Here is a 15317-nt window from a genome sequence, read left to right as displayed (position 1 = left end):
GGCAGGGCTCCTTGTCAACAGTTGCATTTTCTGCTAGGGACAACACTCCTCGCCTGCATTTCCTATATGCCACACCCACTACCTTTTCCTGCGTCCTCCTCTCTCCCATCTCCATCTGCCCCCACCTCCCCCCTGCACGAGCCTTCTCTCTCATTTTCTAGGGTTCTCACCCTGTTTCTTCTGCTGCTCACTTTCTAAAGATAGAGTCTTTTCAGTAACAAGCCAGACTTGGGCGAATGTCACTGGATGTCATTCCTGGCTGAGTGTCTTGGGACTCATGCTCCAGAATGAATTCCAGCAGGGAACTGGGTGTGGTCGCCACATTTCTCTCCTCCTGAGTTGTTGTAGTCAGGGGCTGGGGCCAGAGCTAAGAATGCTTGGAGAGGTGCCCTGAGCCAGCACAGGGCCACAGAACTGTCCATGACGGTGGAAACGTGCACCTGTGTTGCCCGGCACACAGCCACTCACACGTGGCTGGTGAGCACTTGAGATGTGCCCGGTGTGACTGAGGGACTGGGTCTTTGATTTTGTTTAATTGAACTGAATTTATATTTAAATAGCCGTGTGGGCCTAGTAACTACCATATTGGACAGCGCATCTCCGAGCTGTGCACTTTTTGGATGAGAATGAGGGTCTAAGAGGCAGAGTATACCTGGCCAAGGTTTCTTCAAGTCAAAATACAGTTGCAGTCCTTTATCAGGGCATCTGAGCTCGGTGACCTGGCGGATTTTGGAACTCCTGTGTTTTCCCTATTAGAAACACAGTTGGGGTTAGGCTACCAGGCCCAGCAAGGAGTGTGCCAAATTTCAACTTGGAATACAGGCCTCCCTTGAGGAATTTTGATATCCACAGATGTACACCGCAGGCACTAGCTACATGTTGTGGACGCAAGTGAACAAGGCAAACTAAGCCCTGTCCAAATGGATCATCTAGTGCTTTTTTTTCCTTTTTATTGATATATAGTATTTTACATATTTATGGGGTGCATGTGATATTTTGTTACTTGCATAGAATGTGTAATGATCAAGTCAGGGTATTTAGGGTATCCATCACCTTGAGTATTTATCATTTCGATGGGTTGGGAACATTCCAGGTCCTCCTTCTAGCTACTTTGAAATCTGCAATGCTAACTATAGTTAGTTGCTAACTGTAGTCACCCTACTCTGCTATCTAACATTAAAACTTACACCTTCTGTCTAACTGCAGATTTGTATCCACTAACCAACCTCTCTTTGTGTCCCACTCCCACCCACCTACTCTTTCCAGCCTCTGGTCTCAGTCATTCTACTCTGTACCCCCACAAGATCAGCTCTTTTAGCTCCCACGTAAGAGAACATGCAAAATGTCTTTCTGTGTCTGGCTTATTTAACATAAGGACCTTCAGTTCCATCCATATTGCTGCAGATGACATGATTTCATTTTTTTTTATGGCTAAATAGTATTCTATTGGGTAATATATACCACATTTTCTTTGTCTGTTCATCCATGGATGAACACTTAGGTTGATTCCATATCTTAGCTACTGTGAATAGTGCTACAATAAACATGAGGGTTCAGGGATCACTTTGATATATGAATTTCTTTTCCTTTGGATACATACCCAGTAGTGAGATTGCTGGATCATATAGTAGTTCGATTCTCGGTTTTTGGAGAAATCTCCATACTGTTTTCCATAGTGGCTATACTAATTTACATTCCCACCAACAGTGTGTGAGAGTTCCCTTTTCTCTGCATCCTTGCCAGCATCTGTTATTTTTTGTCTTTAATAATAGCCCTTCTAACTGGTATAAGATCATATCTCATTGTGGTTTTGATTTGCATTTCCCTAATGATTAGTGATGTTGAGTATTTTATAACAAACCTGTTGGCCGTGTGTATGTCTTCTTTTGAGAAATGTCTATTCATGCCTTTTGTTTTTTTTTTACTGTTGAGTTGTTTGAATTCCCTGTATATTCTGGATGTTAGTCCTTTGTTGGATGAATAGTTTTCAGATATTTTCTCCCATTCAGCAGGTTGTCTCTTTACTCTGTTGATTGTTTCCTTTGCTGTGCAGAAGCTTTTTAATTTTAGTGCCATTTGTCTATTTTTGTTTTTGTTGCCTGTGCTTTTGAGGTTGTAGTCATAAAATCTTTGCTCCCGGACAAATTTCCTAAAGTATTTTCCCTGTGTTTTCTTCTAGTAGTTTTATAGTTTCATGCCTTATGTTTAAGTCTTTAATACATCTTGAGTTGATTTTTGTATATGGGGAGAGATAAGGCTCTAATGTCATTCTTCTATGTATGGATATCCAATTTTCCCAGCACCATTTATTGAAGAAGGTGTCCTTTCCACAAAAAGTATGTTCTTGGTGCCTTTGTCAAAAACCAGTTGGCTGTAAATACATGAACTTATATCTGAATTCTCTATTCTGTTCCATTGGTCTAAGTATCTGTTTTTTATACTAACACCATGCTGTTTGGGTTACTATATAGTGCTAGTTTTTAATACCTGAGTTAAATTCCAATAAATATAGGTTGAGCATCCCAAATCTGAAACCCAAAAGCTTCCAAAATATGAAACCTTTTCAGCACTCATATGGCAGTCAAAGGAAAAGCTCACTGGAACATTTTGGATTTCAGATTTTTAGATTTGGGGGTTCAACCAGTATGTATAATGCAAATATTCCAGAATCCGAAACACTGCTGGTCCCAAGCACTTAGGATAAAGGATACTCAGCCTGTACATGAGTTAAATAGGAAATCATGATCCTTGGACATACAGAACTTCACCTTATTTAACAGGAGGTGTATTCGTTTCCTACTGCTGCTGTAATAATTGCCACAAACTTAGTGGCTTCAAACAACATATTTATTTTCACACAGTTCTCAGGGTCTAAGTCTGAAATGAGTCTTACAAGGCTAAAAATCAAGGTGTCGGCAGGGCTGGCTCCTCTGGAGGCTTTGGGGAGAAAGGATTCCTTTCCTTTTGTGTCATCCAGAGGCTCCTTCCTTGGCTCCTGGCTCCACATCATGGTCATTGCCTTGTCTCTCCGTTTTCATTGTCACAGTGGCTTCTTCCCTTTTTGATTTTCTTGTCTTCCTCTTAGACCCCTGTGATTGCATATAGAGCCTACTCAGGTAATCCAGGTAACTCCCCGTCTCAAAATCCTTCACTTGGGCACACCCTGCATGTCCCTTTTGCCACATAAGGTAACATTTGCAGGTTCTAGTTATTAAGATGTGAATATGTTGAGAGGGGGAAATGTTTTTCATCCTTCCAGCGAGAGTACCTTTTACTACTAGAAGAAGAGCAAGTTTGTGCGGGAGAAGGTTATTAGCCACGTCCGTCACTTGCTAGGTGTTCGGAGGTGGTGGAAATGGGCAGAACCTGAGCTATTCATGTCGATGGTCTCACGCTCTAAAGCCCCGGATCTCAAATTTGGTGGGTGTTAGAATCATCCAGGGAATGTGGAAAAAGTGGAAAGGCCTGACTCTGTCCTCTTCTATGAGCCCGCACCTGCGTGTGGGCTTTGTGAGCTCTCCGGGTGATTCTGATCCTTAGCAAAGCCTGAGGGCTACGCCTCAGGGTGACCTCAGGGACGCTCTGTGTGCCTGCACGTGGAGGTCGGACTTCGTGAGTGAGTGGCAAAGTCAGTCTGCAAACAGGAAGTGCTGGAGAAGGTCAGAGGAGGGGCCGGAGCTGCCACCAGAGCCACACCTAGAAGGCAAGAGGAGGTGTGGCTTCCCCTGAGAAGCAGGCAAGTGCTGTGAGCAGAGGAAGGGCCTCACCAGCAGCATCGAGGTAGGAATAAGCATGGCACATTTGGGGACATGGAGGCCGTTTGGGACCAGAACGTGTAAGGACAGGGCCTTGATTTGAGGAGAGGAACAGTAACAGGAATAACCTGCTGGTGTTTGCAGGGCGGAGTGGAGGAAGGCTGGACGGGGTGGTGGCAGGGAAAATGGGGGAAAGGTGATGGCTGTGGGTGACTGGAGAACAGGACGTGGGCTGACAGTGCACTCGAACCTACCGAGCAGGGTGTGCTGGGCAGTCGCCTCCGCAGGCCCAGGATGAGGGGCTGGAGCACAGTGGAGAGAGTAAGAGCGACTAGTCCCCGCTCATGCACGTACACTGCAGGGCGGGATGGCAGGTGGCATTGGGCAATAAGCAGACAAACACAAATAAACAAGAAACGCGTGAGCCGGTGCTAAACGCTCCGGAGAATTGCTCAGGCCCATGTGACCATGAGGAGGGGCTGGGTTGCTGTAGAATGGGTGCTTAGGGAAGGCCCTTCTGAGGAGGTGACATTCCAGCTGATGCCTGGCTGACAAGGAGCCGGCCACGGGAGGAGGTGGGGGAGCAGCACTCCGGGCAGAAGGCACAGCGAGTGCAGAGGGCAAGGCAGGATGGAACTTGCTCATCCCAGAACAGCTAGAGCCGCGCTGTCCAGCAGAACTTTCTGCAGTGGCGGGAATGTTCTGTGACATGCTAGCCACTAGCCACACCGGACAGCACCGGCAATGTGGCCAGTGAAACTGAGGAACTGAATTTGACGTTTGATTTGAGTTTGAATTAACTTTACATAGCTGCATGCGTCCAGCAGCTCCTGCATTGGGCAGCACAGGGCGAGAAGGTGAGCCTAGCTGCAGGAGGCGGCATAAAGTGCGGTAGGCGGAAGCAGGCGTGACTGTCTTGTGAGTTAGGGTAAATGCTTTGGGCTTTATGAAAAGCAAAACAGGGCGATCACCATAATAATGTAGGCAGTGTCGACGATGCGTTGGGAATGGCAGGGCTGCAGAGAAGGAGAAATGCGGATGGACGGGGATGAGTCTTAGAGGTAGGACTGGCAGGGGGTGAGAGGGATGGGGTGTGGAAGGTGAACCCTAGACTCGGGGACTAAGCAACAGGATGGAGGGTGGTGGCATTCATTAAAACGGGGCATGGAGAGCAGGTTTGGTTTTGCTTTTGGAAATGAGGGAAATGATTCTTTGTTGAATTTGTTAGATTGTCCTGAGCCATCAGGGTAGCGATGAGGAGTAGCTGGTGGCCGTGAGTCCAGAGAGCTGGGAAAGGTCAGGCCTGGAGATGTGAAATTAGGGTCATCAGGAAGTAGAGGATGCTTAACACTACGGGACAGGGTGAGGCCACTAAAGAGAGTAAACAGAAAAGGAGGGAGGGACAGGAGAGAGCCCTGGGGCACTGTGACATTTAAGATTGGATGTAGGAGGAAGATCCAGGAAGGAGACCTTGAGCAAACTTGTGGGATGCCATGGAAGCCCAGAGAAGCCGTAGTTCCCGGAAGGAAGGGACATGTAGTGCTGCTGGGTGGCCAAGGACTGTAGAAGAGTCAGATGCCCTTGGATGTGGTGACAACATGGAGAACATTGGTGACACTGAGAGGAGCAGGCTCAGTGGAGTGGATAGGAGAGAATTAGAGGTAAGAAAGTTGAAGCTGTGGCTACAGGTAACAGTTTTGGTGAAAATTTTTGCCATGAGGGGAATAAGGGATCTCAGGGGCTGAGGTCAGCAGACATATTTGTTTCTCATTCCTTTTTTGTTTTTTAAGATAGGTGTGAGGTGCTGACAGGTAGGCAGCGGGCAGGTTTGGTAGGAGGAAGCATTTGTGGCACTGTCGTGGGAGGGAAGGCTGAGATGAGAGGGGGGCACTGCCGTGGGTAGTGTAGGGTGGGACTTGGGCGGTGGGTGGATGGGAAGTTCCTGTCAGGTCGCTCTTGTCTTTCCAAGTGAAGTGTGAGGCAAGGCCATCATCTGAGAAATGGAACGATTATTTTGGAACTCGGAAAGCAAACCCGCTGGGTAACTGTGGCAGGGTTGTTGGGTGGCTTGAACTGTGCTTCTCAAACTTGCCTGTGCAAACGAATCACCTGGGGGTTGGTGCAGCGCATGACCTGCATTCCCAACAAGCTCCCGGGCGACACGATGCTGCAGGTGCCCGCACCCCACTTTGAGCGGCAGGACTGCACAGCACCTCTTCACCGGGGAGCTCGGAAGACACGGTTTCCTAATATGCTCTCGAGGGTGTGCCCCGTGACCCGCCACTGAATTTACACGTAGCGTAGAATAGTAAGAGTTGAGTGCTTATTTAAGATTTGTGGCCATCCACTTAAAGCAAGTCTTTCCAATGTTGCAGTTATCTGGGAAACTTAAAAAACAAATAAACAAACAAACAAACAAAAACAACCAGATACCAAAAGCAGAAAAAAAAAAACAAGTCGAAGATAGTTTCATTTTGATGGAGAGTTTGTGTTAATCGCTGTGGGGTGAGTCCCGGGTACCGTACTTCTTCGGAACTCGTCTGGTGATTCTGAGATTCATCAAGGCTTGAGAAACACTGATTTAAAATAGCAGGTCAAGGGGACAGTAGCAGAGAGAGGGTGGAGACTGGGCTGCCCCTAGGATGCATGGGCCCTTGTCTAGATAAACAATTTGAGTCACTCGAAATCAGCATGCCATAGCCATTCTAGCTGATCGATGTCAACATAGTCCCACCAAAGAAATACCATTTCAGCTAGCAGGAGCAGTCTGCTTGCTGGGCTGCCCTTCGGGAACCTTCACAGGTCCTGGGAAACTCTATAGGCACCCTGTCCAGCTGCTTGGGACGTCTGGTCTGCCTATGTGTGGGATCCACTGGGGAGGGGAGCATCCAGGCCTGGGGAGGGAGGGGGTGGCTCAGATGGTACTGCCATACTGCCAGCCTCCCCCCCCCCCCCAGGTCCTAGGCTCCTTGGAAAACTTCAAGGAAGGCAAACAAAGGGTGGGCCCCATGCGCCATGCAGCCTGGTTAGGAACAAAGGTAGAAGGACAAGGAGGCTGGAAAATTGAGAGCTCAACTTAGGAGGTGGATCCTGTCATCCGGTTGTGGCAGCTCATGGCAGGAGAAGGGATGGAAGTCACAGGCTAAAGCTTCTCTCCGGCAAATGAAAGGGCGTGTCTGGAAGAGTCAGCAGTGACGTGACGAGGAGGAATTGCGGCCAAGTCTGATGGACCCTCGGTTTTACGTAGCAGCAGCCCAAGTCAAACCTGCTTCACAAGAACCAGGTGTGGGGCAGAGGGACTTATTGGCCCTCATGAGAGAAAAGCCCACAGGTGCATGGCTGTCCACACGGCCCCGTCCAGAGATGAGTGAGGCGGCCTCTGGGATGGCCCCGATGCTCCCTGCCTCCTGGTGTTCACTCCCTTGTGTCGTCCTTTCGCTTTGAGTGTGCGTGGGACTTAGTGACGCTTCCGGCTGCGGAAGTGATGGATGTCACATCTGAGACTAGGTCACAGAGTGGCTGTGGCTTCTGCCCTGCTCGCTCTCTCTTGCCCTCTTCCCGGCTGGTTCGGGGGAAGCTAGCTGCACCTTGTCGGTGGTCCTGGGGAGAGGCTCACGTGGCAAGGAGCTAATGCCCTGACCGCCAGCAAGGACCTGAGGTCTTTGAACAGCCGCACAAATGGGCTTGGAAGCAGATTCTCCTCCACCTGAGCCTTGAGTCGCCTGTAGCCCTGATGTCTTGGTTGTAGCCTTGGGGTAGACCCTGGGTCTGGGAGGGCTGTGCCCAGATACCTGGTCCCCAGAAACTGAGACGATAAATGACTGTTGTTTTAAACCACTAACGTTTGGGCTAATTGTTTCACCCAAGCGATAACTAATAGAAGAGGTAAAGGCATTGTCACCCGAAGTCCCATTCTCTAGACTTTGCTTTCTCCTCTGTATTGGTTTCATTTTCTAGCTCAGCATCCTTCTGGGAAAGATTCTAAAAACACTCAATGATTCCCCCCCCCCCAAAAAAGGAGACAGGAAAATCACTGGGCAGCTTTCACATGGAGCCTGGGGTGACACAGTTGGGAGATGGGGGCAGCCTCATCTTCGCCACATGGGCCGAGAAAGGAGCGATGCTGGTACCCAAAGGAACATCGAAGTCGGCTGATGCCAGAGGGAGGAGAGTGGATGTCTCTCAACCGTGGTAACTGGCCAGGGATGGACGTGACGGAGTCCCGGATGTTTGCACGTGTGGGCTTTGAGAGCCTGGGTCTAGCTGCCAGGCAGAGAAGGAAGCAGCAGGATGGTCAGTGTCATAGGTGTAGAAGGAGAAGTCTCAAGGTGTGAAGGCAAAAGCTGCAAGGAGACCAGCAGGAATGAGGGCAGAGAAAAGGCCCACGGGAAATGGTGTCCTGATTTTAACGTCGTGTGAGAGTACAAGTGCCCATGTCCATGCAAGGGAGGAAGATGGTGAGGAAATCAAGACGGGCAGATGTAGATCATTTTTTTGGAGTATCCGCCACACGCTTTTGATCATCTGTGCTAAATAGGAGACAAGTTTGCAAGTCGGGCTCGAAATATAATGAAATCAATCACCAAGTGTTAAGGATGCAAGGAACCATATATAAATTGTTCATCTCAACTGTCTGTTACACCTGAATAACCCCACTAAATGTTCTTTGAGCCAAAAGTTTCCATTTCTTCCCTCTGAGCCTTTAGAATTGCTAACCAGGAGGGGAATGGGTAGAACTCAGCCTCCTCTGTTCTTGTCTCTCTTGCCTTTCCCGGTCTCCTATGCAGGGGCTAAGGAGCTGGTCTAAGAATCTATAATAAGAATATTCTTCAGACATAGTGGGAGGGAAGAAGAAAGTTGTGGGCCATCGCTGTCTCCATTATGTGCCTTCAGGTGGGAAATGGAGGCTGAGCCAGGCATCAGAGAGTTTGGAAGGAGGTTAACTAATTGTGCTCTTCAATTTGGGGTATGTGAGGTTGGCAAGAGGTTAGCTTTGTGGAGGGGGACTGGGCCTAGGGACAGGCATGCTTAGGTGGTGCACCCAGGGTGACTAACCTTGCAAAAGTCACGGAGATTCAAGTTCCTTTCCAAAACAAAGCATTGTGTGTGGACACGTTTGCAGTGTTGTAACTGGCCATGCCCTGCCTGGGCTGGGTCCCTTTCCTATTGTATTGTCTCCATCTATTGTATTGGGTGTCTCTAAAAAAAAAAATACATTGAAGGAGAAATTAAGAAACATAATTCATTCCTCACTTTCCGCACCCTCGGTGCAGGGAGTCCAGCCAGAACCACCCCAGGGCAGTGGAAAGATGCCTCTCTCAGATCACTTCACACCGTGACCAGGTTCAACTTTTCACTGGCCAGAAAGGTTCGCAAAGTCCCTGCTGCAGCACATCTGCCTGCTTCAGTGTCCGTGGTGGGCGCAGGGCCCCATGGAGCCCGTCTGGACTCCCAGGAATGCACCCTGAGCTCCACGGTGGGCTGGGGAGCCCCCGCCTGGTAAACAGGGCGTGGCGGAGGGAGGCTGGGACGGCGTTTTCTGATGACGCACAGGCCGCCTTGCTGGAAGGGGCCCTGAGGTAGGCCCTCACGTGCAGCAGGCTTATTGCACAAGGCTGAGGAAACCGGGCTTGGAGAAGGCCCTGGCCCTAGTTGTTAATAGGGTGGTGGACACCAGGTCCCCATCTCTCACACCCACGGCCGAAGCTCTGCCCCTCAGCTGCCCTACTGCGATCCTCTGCATTCAGAAGGAGGAGGGTGCCTGGCTGGGAGATGTGCGCGGCTCCCGCAGCCCTGAGCTGGCCCTCGTACCTCCTTTTAGACCTATCATAGGGTATAGTCCCTTGTACACTCTTCCCTGCCATCTCGGCCACTGGGACAAGAAGGCCTGGCTCACCTTTGGCAAATGGAGGCTGCTTTCCTGCTTGAAGCCTGAGCCACCCATCCCCCTGTTCCTCCTGGTAGGTTGGTTCTGTGCGTGAACGCAGAGTCAATCTCTGGGCAGAAGGAGTCACTACAGGGCAGTGTGGAAGAGGGCAAAAGGGCAGCCCCACCTGCAGGGGGTGGGGTGGAGAGTTGTGGTTAGAAGCATCTTTTGGCATCAGCTGTGGGGCCGCTCCTGCTCTCCTGGCCAGGCTAGCCCTGGGGGGAGGTCCAGGCGGCTGCCCCGCCCATGCGTCACCTTGTTCCCTAGCTGGCTCTTCCTTCCACCAGCTCTGGCTGCTCAAGGATCCCCTGGGGAGAAGGGAGGTGGTATAAGGCGGATGGGGGCATCAGTGCCCATGACTTGGGGGCACCCTGGGGTCCCTTGGGGAAAAGGAAGTAAGCCCCAACATTACATTTATTCCCCCCTGCCCCTAACCTGGAGTGAGGGCAAACGCCCCACCAGCTTCACCTGATTTGTTCGCGTGACATGTTCTAGTTGCCCTGATTTTTGGAGGCGAGCTGTGTGCCCTAGGCCCTTTCCTCACCCTGGAAACATGGCCATGTATAAGACCTACACTTAGCAGAGCCCTGAGCAACCCCACATGGGAGGGTCTCTCTTCTGCTCTGCCACTATGCTCCCATTCCGTTAAGAAAGTATTTCTGGAGTCATCTCCAGGGTGAGGTGCAGAGATGAGAGTGAGTGTGCCCCGACCACTGCCATCGTGGCTGTGGTTCTGCTGGGGGAGGCCAGTCGTGAGCAGGTAACAGTAGCAAATGCACTCAGAATGTTATGGGGGCTCAGGGAAGGGGGAGGAGGAGGGGGGCCTTCCAGAGGAGGAGTAGGACTCCCAGAGGAGGAGTAGGACTCCCAGAGGAGGAGGAGGACTCCCAGAGGAGGAGGAGGACTCCCAGAGGAAGAGGAGGATTCCCAGAGGCCAGAGGGGGAAGGTCTTCAGGCTCAGAATCAGCATGGACAAAGGCACAGAGGCATCAAAGGAATGCCTGGGAATTGAGGCAACCTGCTTGAGTGGTTTTTGTTGGTATTTGCTTTGTTTTTGATTTAGAAACTGATGTGGCTGAGGGGTAGGGTGAAGTAGGATGGGGGTGGGAGGAGATGATGAGGAAGGAAGGAAATTGCAGCCTCTGATGGGACCCTTTCTCTTGCAGTGTTAGAAAACCAGATCAATGTGGCTTAAGCAAAGAAGAGAATGTTTTGGATCCAGTGTAGAATCCATAGGCTGCATGGCTATAGGATCTGTAGGTTCTAAAGGTGTCAGGATGTTCTTTCTCACCCGGGCTGCACGTTGAAGACTCTGGCGACTCCAGACTCTGGCATCCTCCCTGCTTTGAGGCTATCAGCAAAAGAGACCTGCTGCTTCCGTGAGATTAAGTAAATCCCATGGAGTTGAGTGGCCTTTGGGAACCAGGTACTGTGGCCGGGGGATGGAATGTGCTACTTGGTGGGGTGATGGCCCCAGCCTTGGGTCTGGGAGGTGGATAGTGTTGTCCACACCTGGGAACGGAGAGGTGTGACGCCCCACAGGAAAAATGGGTGCTATCCCTGGAAGAAGGGGACTTTGGGGGAGGAGTAGGCAAAATCCACAGATTCCCCACTGGTTCACCACAGTGTTGAGATCCTTGAAGGACTTGGGATTGTGTCATGCATGCCATGCAGGGCCCACCAGAGGTCATTCATTGGGGGTGGCGGGGACACTCCCCTGGCACACAGAAGAGGAGAGGCATTTAGAGGACTAGAGGAACTAGTGGGGAAAGAGAAACCTTGGAGAGATTTTGGCAGTTGATTAGATAAGACCTGGGAAATGGTTGACAGTTGGGAATTTGACAAATGGAAAACTCAAAGATGTGATTTTTGGTGTGAGCTTCTAGAGCCTACCATATAGGGACTACATATATGGCAGGGAGCGATTGGGGCGAATAGAATTGGCTTTGGGACCTGCTGAATTTGAGGTGTCAGTGGCCTGTGATTCTCAGACTGAACGAGTCAGGGCCCTCGTGCAGACCTGGGAGTGACCCGCAGGGATGCCACCCAGGGAGCAGATGGAAGGTGGCGAGAGAATGGGGGGGGGAGCAGGACTGGGGATGCAGCCTCAAGGAACAAGCCTTGAGGGCACGAGCCAGGGTGAGGCTGGGGAGGAAGGGACTTCAGAGAACACCTCCTCCTGCAGAGGAAGGGAAGGAGCCGGGCAGAGGTTCGTGCTGTGTAGACGAGCTGGAGCATGTGGTCAGGTGTCAGAACTACTGAGAATCCCAGTTCATGACGATACCCTTGTCAGAGTCATCAAGCTGGACGTTCAAAGGATGAATTTTATTATCTATAAATTCTACCCTATAAACCTGACTTAGAATAATCTTCATAGCAGCATAGCTCATAATAGCAACAAAATGGAAACAACCCAGCCAGCCATCAGCAAGGTAATGGACAAATAAATACATTGTATTAATACTCTGCTCACATGATGGGATACTGTTCGGGAAAGAGAAAAAAAAAAAAAACCCCACAGAGACATTAGAGATCCGTGCACCCACACAGATCAGTCTTAGAAACAGAAAGTTTAATGAAAGAAGCAAAACCCCAAAACTCCAGTAGTGTTAAATGAAAATAAACTTCAAAAACATGCAAAATTTCACCATAGGGGCTTAAGGGAAAAAACATTGTAAAATTAAAGTTCTCTGTTTAGGGATGTGTACGTTGGTGGTAAAACTGTTGGGGAAAGCAAGGAAGTGATTTCTAGAAAAGTTGGGATAGCAGTTACTTCTGGAATAAAGAAGATCCACATCATGAAGGGACTTCCAGGAAGCTTTGTGGAGTGTACTGTATAATCATTCATTATTTTGTGCAATTTTGGGGTGTATATTATGTTAATAAAAATTTAGGAAAAAAACCACAGGGAATACTAATGTGTATAAGCAGCTTCCTTTGTGCCAAGTGTAATTCTAAGTTCCTTGACGCCTGCTGGCACATTCCGTCTCCGCAAAAGTCCTACAAGGAAGGCACTATTATTATCGTCCTTGGGTGAGGAAACTGAGGCACAGAGACATTAAGTAGTTTTCCCAGTTGTACAGTCAGAAAGTGGTACAGCCGAGGCTTGAATCCAGGCAATCTGGTCCCAGAGCAGAGCCCTTGCTGTTAGCCACTGCACGGTAAGGTCGCATGTGGCAGTCAGAGGTCCCAGGTGAGCTTGGGGGACGGGATCAGGTGAGTGGTGAGGGGCGGAAGTCAAATTGCAGTTGACAGAAAGTGAAAATGAAGGGAGGGTATGGCAGTGAGAAGGTCATTAAAAGATGGGAAGATAAACCATTTCTCACTCTGCTTGAATGGCGCTTACAAAGTCCTTCAACTTGCTGTATTGTCGGATTCTGTTAATACCCACATGAGGTAGGTGTTCAGCATCACCGTTTTAAAGACTAGAGAGCTCCTTTGGCTTGCACAAGGACAGAGCTGGAGGCTGGGGAGGGGTCTGGAGCCCTGGCCTTACGCCTGCAAGACGTATGCTCTTTCAGCTCTTGTGTTTGATGCTGTGACCTTGAGGTCCCTGACATCTGGCACCTGAGCCTGTGTCCTTCAGGAATGGCCCAGCTGTGCATTCAGGGAGATGCCAGGTGTGTCCTCTCTGCCCAGTAAGTGGGTGCCATGCAGGACACAGCTGCTCAGCTGCCTGCCAGGGCTTGCTGAGTGTCTGGGGACTACAAGCTGCTGATCTTGGGTCATTGCCTTAGGTTAGCCATGAGCTGCCCGGAGCCCACGGACTATGGGTTATATTCTCCTCGGGTCCGTGGCTGCTGCCATAGGTGTATGCCTTGGAAGAGTGATAGGCAGCAGAGTCGTCCCAGGTTTGGAAGGTGGTTCCATGAGCCCGAGTGCCTATCACTTAGCCCATGGTTAAGGATGTTCCTGCTTCTTTGCTTCCTGTGCCAGAAGGGGACCGTGATCTACCTTCTTCGAAGAGACCACTGATCCACAGCTGTTTTCAGGGGAGTGGCTGAATTTAAAATGGATTTAAAGTGAGAGGTTTAATAACATGATGAACTATGTAATAGTGTTCAGTGAAAAATGGGGCATCAGGTGAACGGTCTAACATCAATTATATTGTTGAAGAAGAAATTCAATGAAATACTAACAGTGGGATTATGGATGCTTGATTTTTTTTTTCCCCTGTAACAACCACTTCTAGGATTGCAGGTGGGAGGAGGGAAACCCTCTGTACTTGGCAGCTCCTGACTTTGATTCTTCTTTAAGCCCTGGGGGAGTCCTTTAGCCTTTGTGAAAACACCATACAAAGACTCAGAATATTAGATAAGAATGGAATCTTAAAAGTGACAGCCTCCTTATAAAGGTGAGATAAGGGGCTTTGCTGAGGGGGTTGGCCTTGTCTGGGTCACGTAGGGTCAGCACAAGAGCCCTGTTCCCTGAGCCCTGTCCCACAGCCCAGCCACAGCATGCACATTCGAGAGTAGGGAGGACTGCAGAACGGCCCCCAAGAATATTCAGGTCCTAATCCCTGTGAGTGTTCCCTTACGTGGCAGGGTGGGTTTTGAGAGTGGGGAGGTGATCCTGGATTGTCTGGGTGGGTCCTAAATGCAACCACAGCTGCCCTTATAAGAGAGGCCAAGGGCGGTTTGACACACACACCGAGGAGAAGCCAGTGTGACCATGGGACAGGTTAGAGTGACGCAGCCACAAACCAGGAACACTGGCAGCCACCAGAGAATCTGGAATAGGCAAGGAGTGATCTTCCCCAAGCCTCTGAGGGACCATGGCCCCGCCGACATCTTGATTTTGTGGTCATTTGTTACAGCAGCTGTAAGAAACGAATCCAGTGAGCGTTTGTCAGGGTCAGCCTGCCGAGCACTTGCCGGTCTAGATGCCCCTTGGGGGGGAAGTGATCCCTGGACAAATAACTCTGATCCTTGACCAAATGGACATTTGCATGGATAGTCATTCATTCATTCAAGACATTTTTATTGAATGCCTATTGCGTTATCAGGTGCTGTTCCAGGTTCTGGGCATTTATAAGGGAGGTCCTGCCCTCACTGGGAAAGCAGACTACTGAAAAACACATAACTCTAGGATGGACGATTAGGCTAGTGGTGTGCTATTTTCCTTCCACAGAGCAGAGGGTGGCCGGAGGTGCTATTTTATTTGGTGTGAACAGGAAGGGTCTCAGGCTGGTGATGTCTGAGCACAACCTGGATGAAATGAGGGAGCAGCCCTGCAGGGGTCTGAGGAAAGAGTGTCCCGGGGAGGGCAGAGTAAACGTGCCAGGACAGAGAGGTGGATATGAGCTTGGATTGGAGGATGAGGAGGAGGCCACTGTGTCTGGAATTGGTGGGGCGAGATGGGGGAGACCTGTCAGGCCACCGTAGACATGAGACTCTACTGCGAGGAAGGTGGCGTGCATCGGGGAGGTTTGAGTTGGGGCTCGACATGATGGCTTTTTTGTAAATTGAGACGAAAGTCCACATAACACGAAAGTAACCACTGTGAAGTGTACAGCTCACTGGCATTTAGTGCATTCACAGTGTCGTGCAGCCGTTACCTCTGTCTGGTTCCAGAGCATTTCCAGCGCCCCCAAAGGAGACCCCACCCCCCTTAAGTAGCCACTCTGGAGCCTCCTA

At 49.9% G+C, this 15317-nt stretch overlaps 1 protein-coding gene across 3 annotated transcripts in view; it reads left to right on the top strand.

The window, feature by feature from the left end:
- The window catches only part of GAS7 (growth arrest specific 7), a 220588-nt gene that overhangs the window by 65104 nt on the left and 140167 nt on the right, over positions 1–15317 (top strand). Inside the window, exon 1 of one of the 3 annotated variants that reach the window (XM_075994090.1) lies at positions 3704–3780. The exons of 1 other annotated variant lie outside the window; for it this stretch is intronic. Coding sequence is in view for 1 of the 2 variants with exons in the window: in XM_075994086.1 (XP_075850201.1) it covers positions 5249–5416 (168 nt within the window). In the remaining variant the exon portion in view is untranslated. Of the gene's footprint in view, positions 1–3703; positions 3781–5203; positions 5417–15317 lie in introns of those variants that run through there. One more of the 3 variants, XM_075994086.1, reaches the window with a different exon arrangement.

This window comes from Microcebus murinus, chromosome 18 (genome assembly GCF_040939455.1).
Source record: "Microcebus murinus isolate Inina chromosome 18, M.murinus_Inina_mat1.0, whole genome shotgun sequence".
Taxonomy (NCBI): Eukaryota; Metazoa; Chordata; class Mammalia; order Primates; family Cheirogaleidae; genus Microcebus; species Microcebus murinus.
Note: the sequence above shows the minus strand (reverse complement) of the source record. Positions and strands in the feature narration are given on the sequence as shown.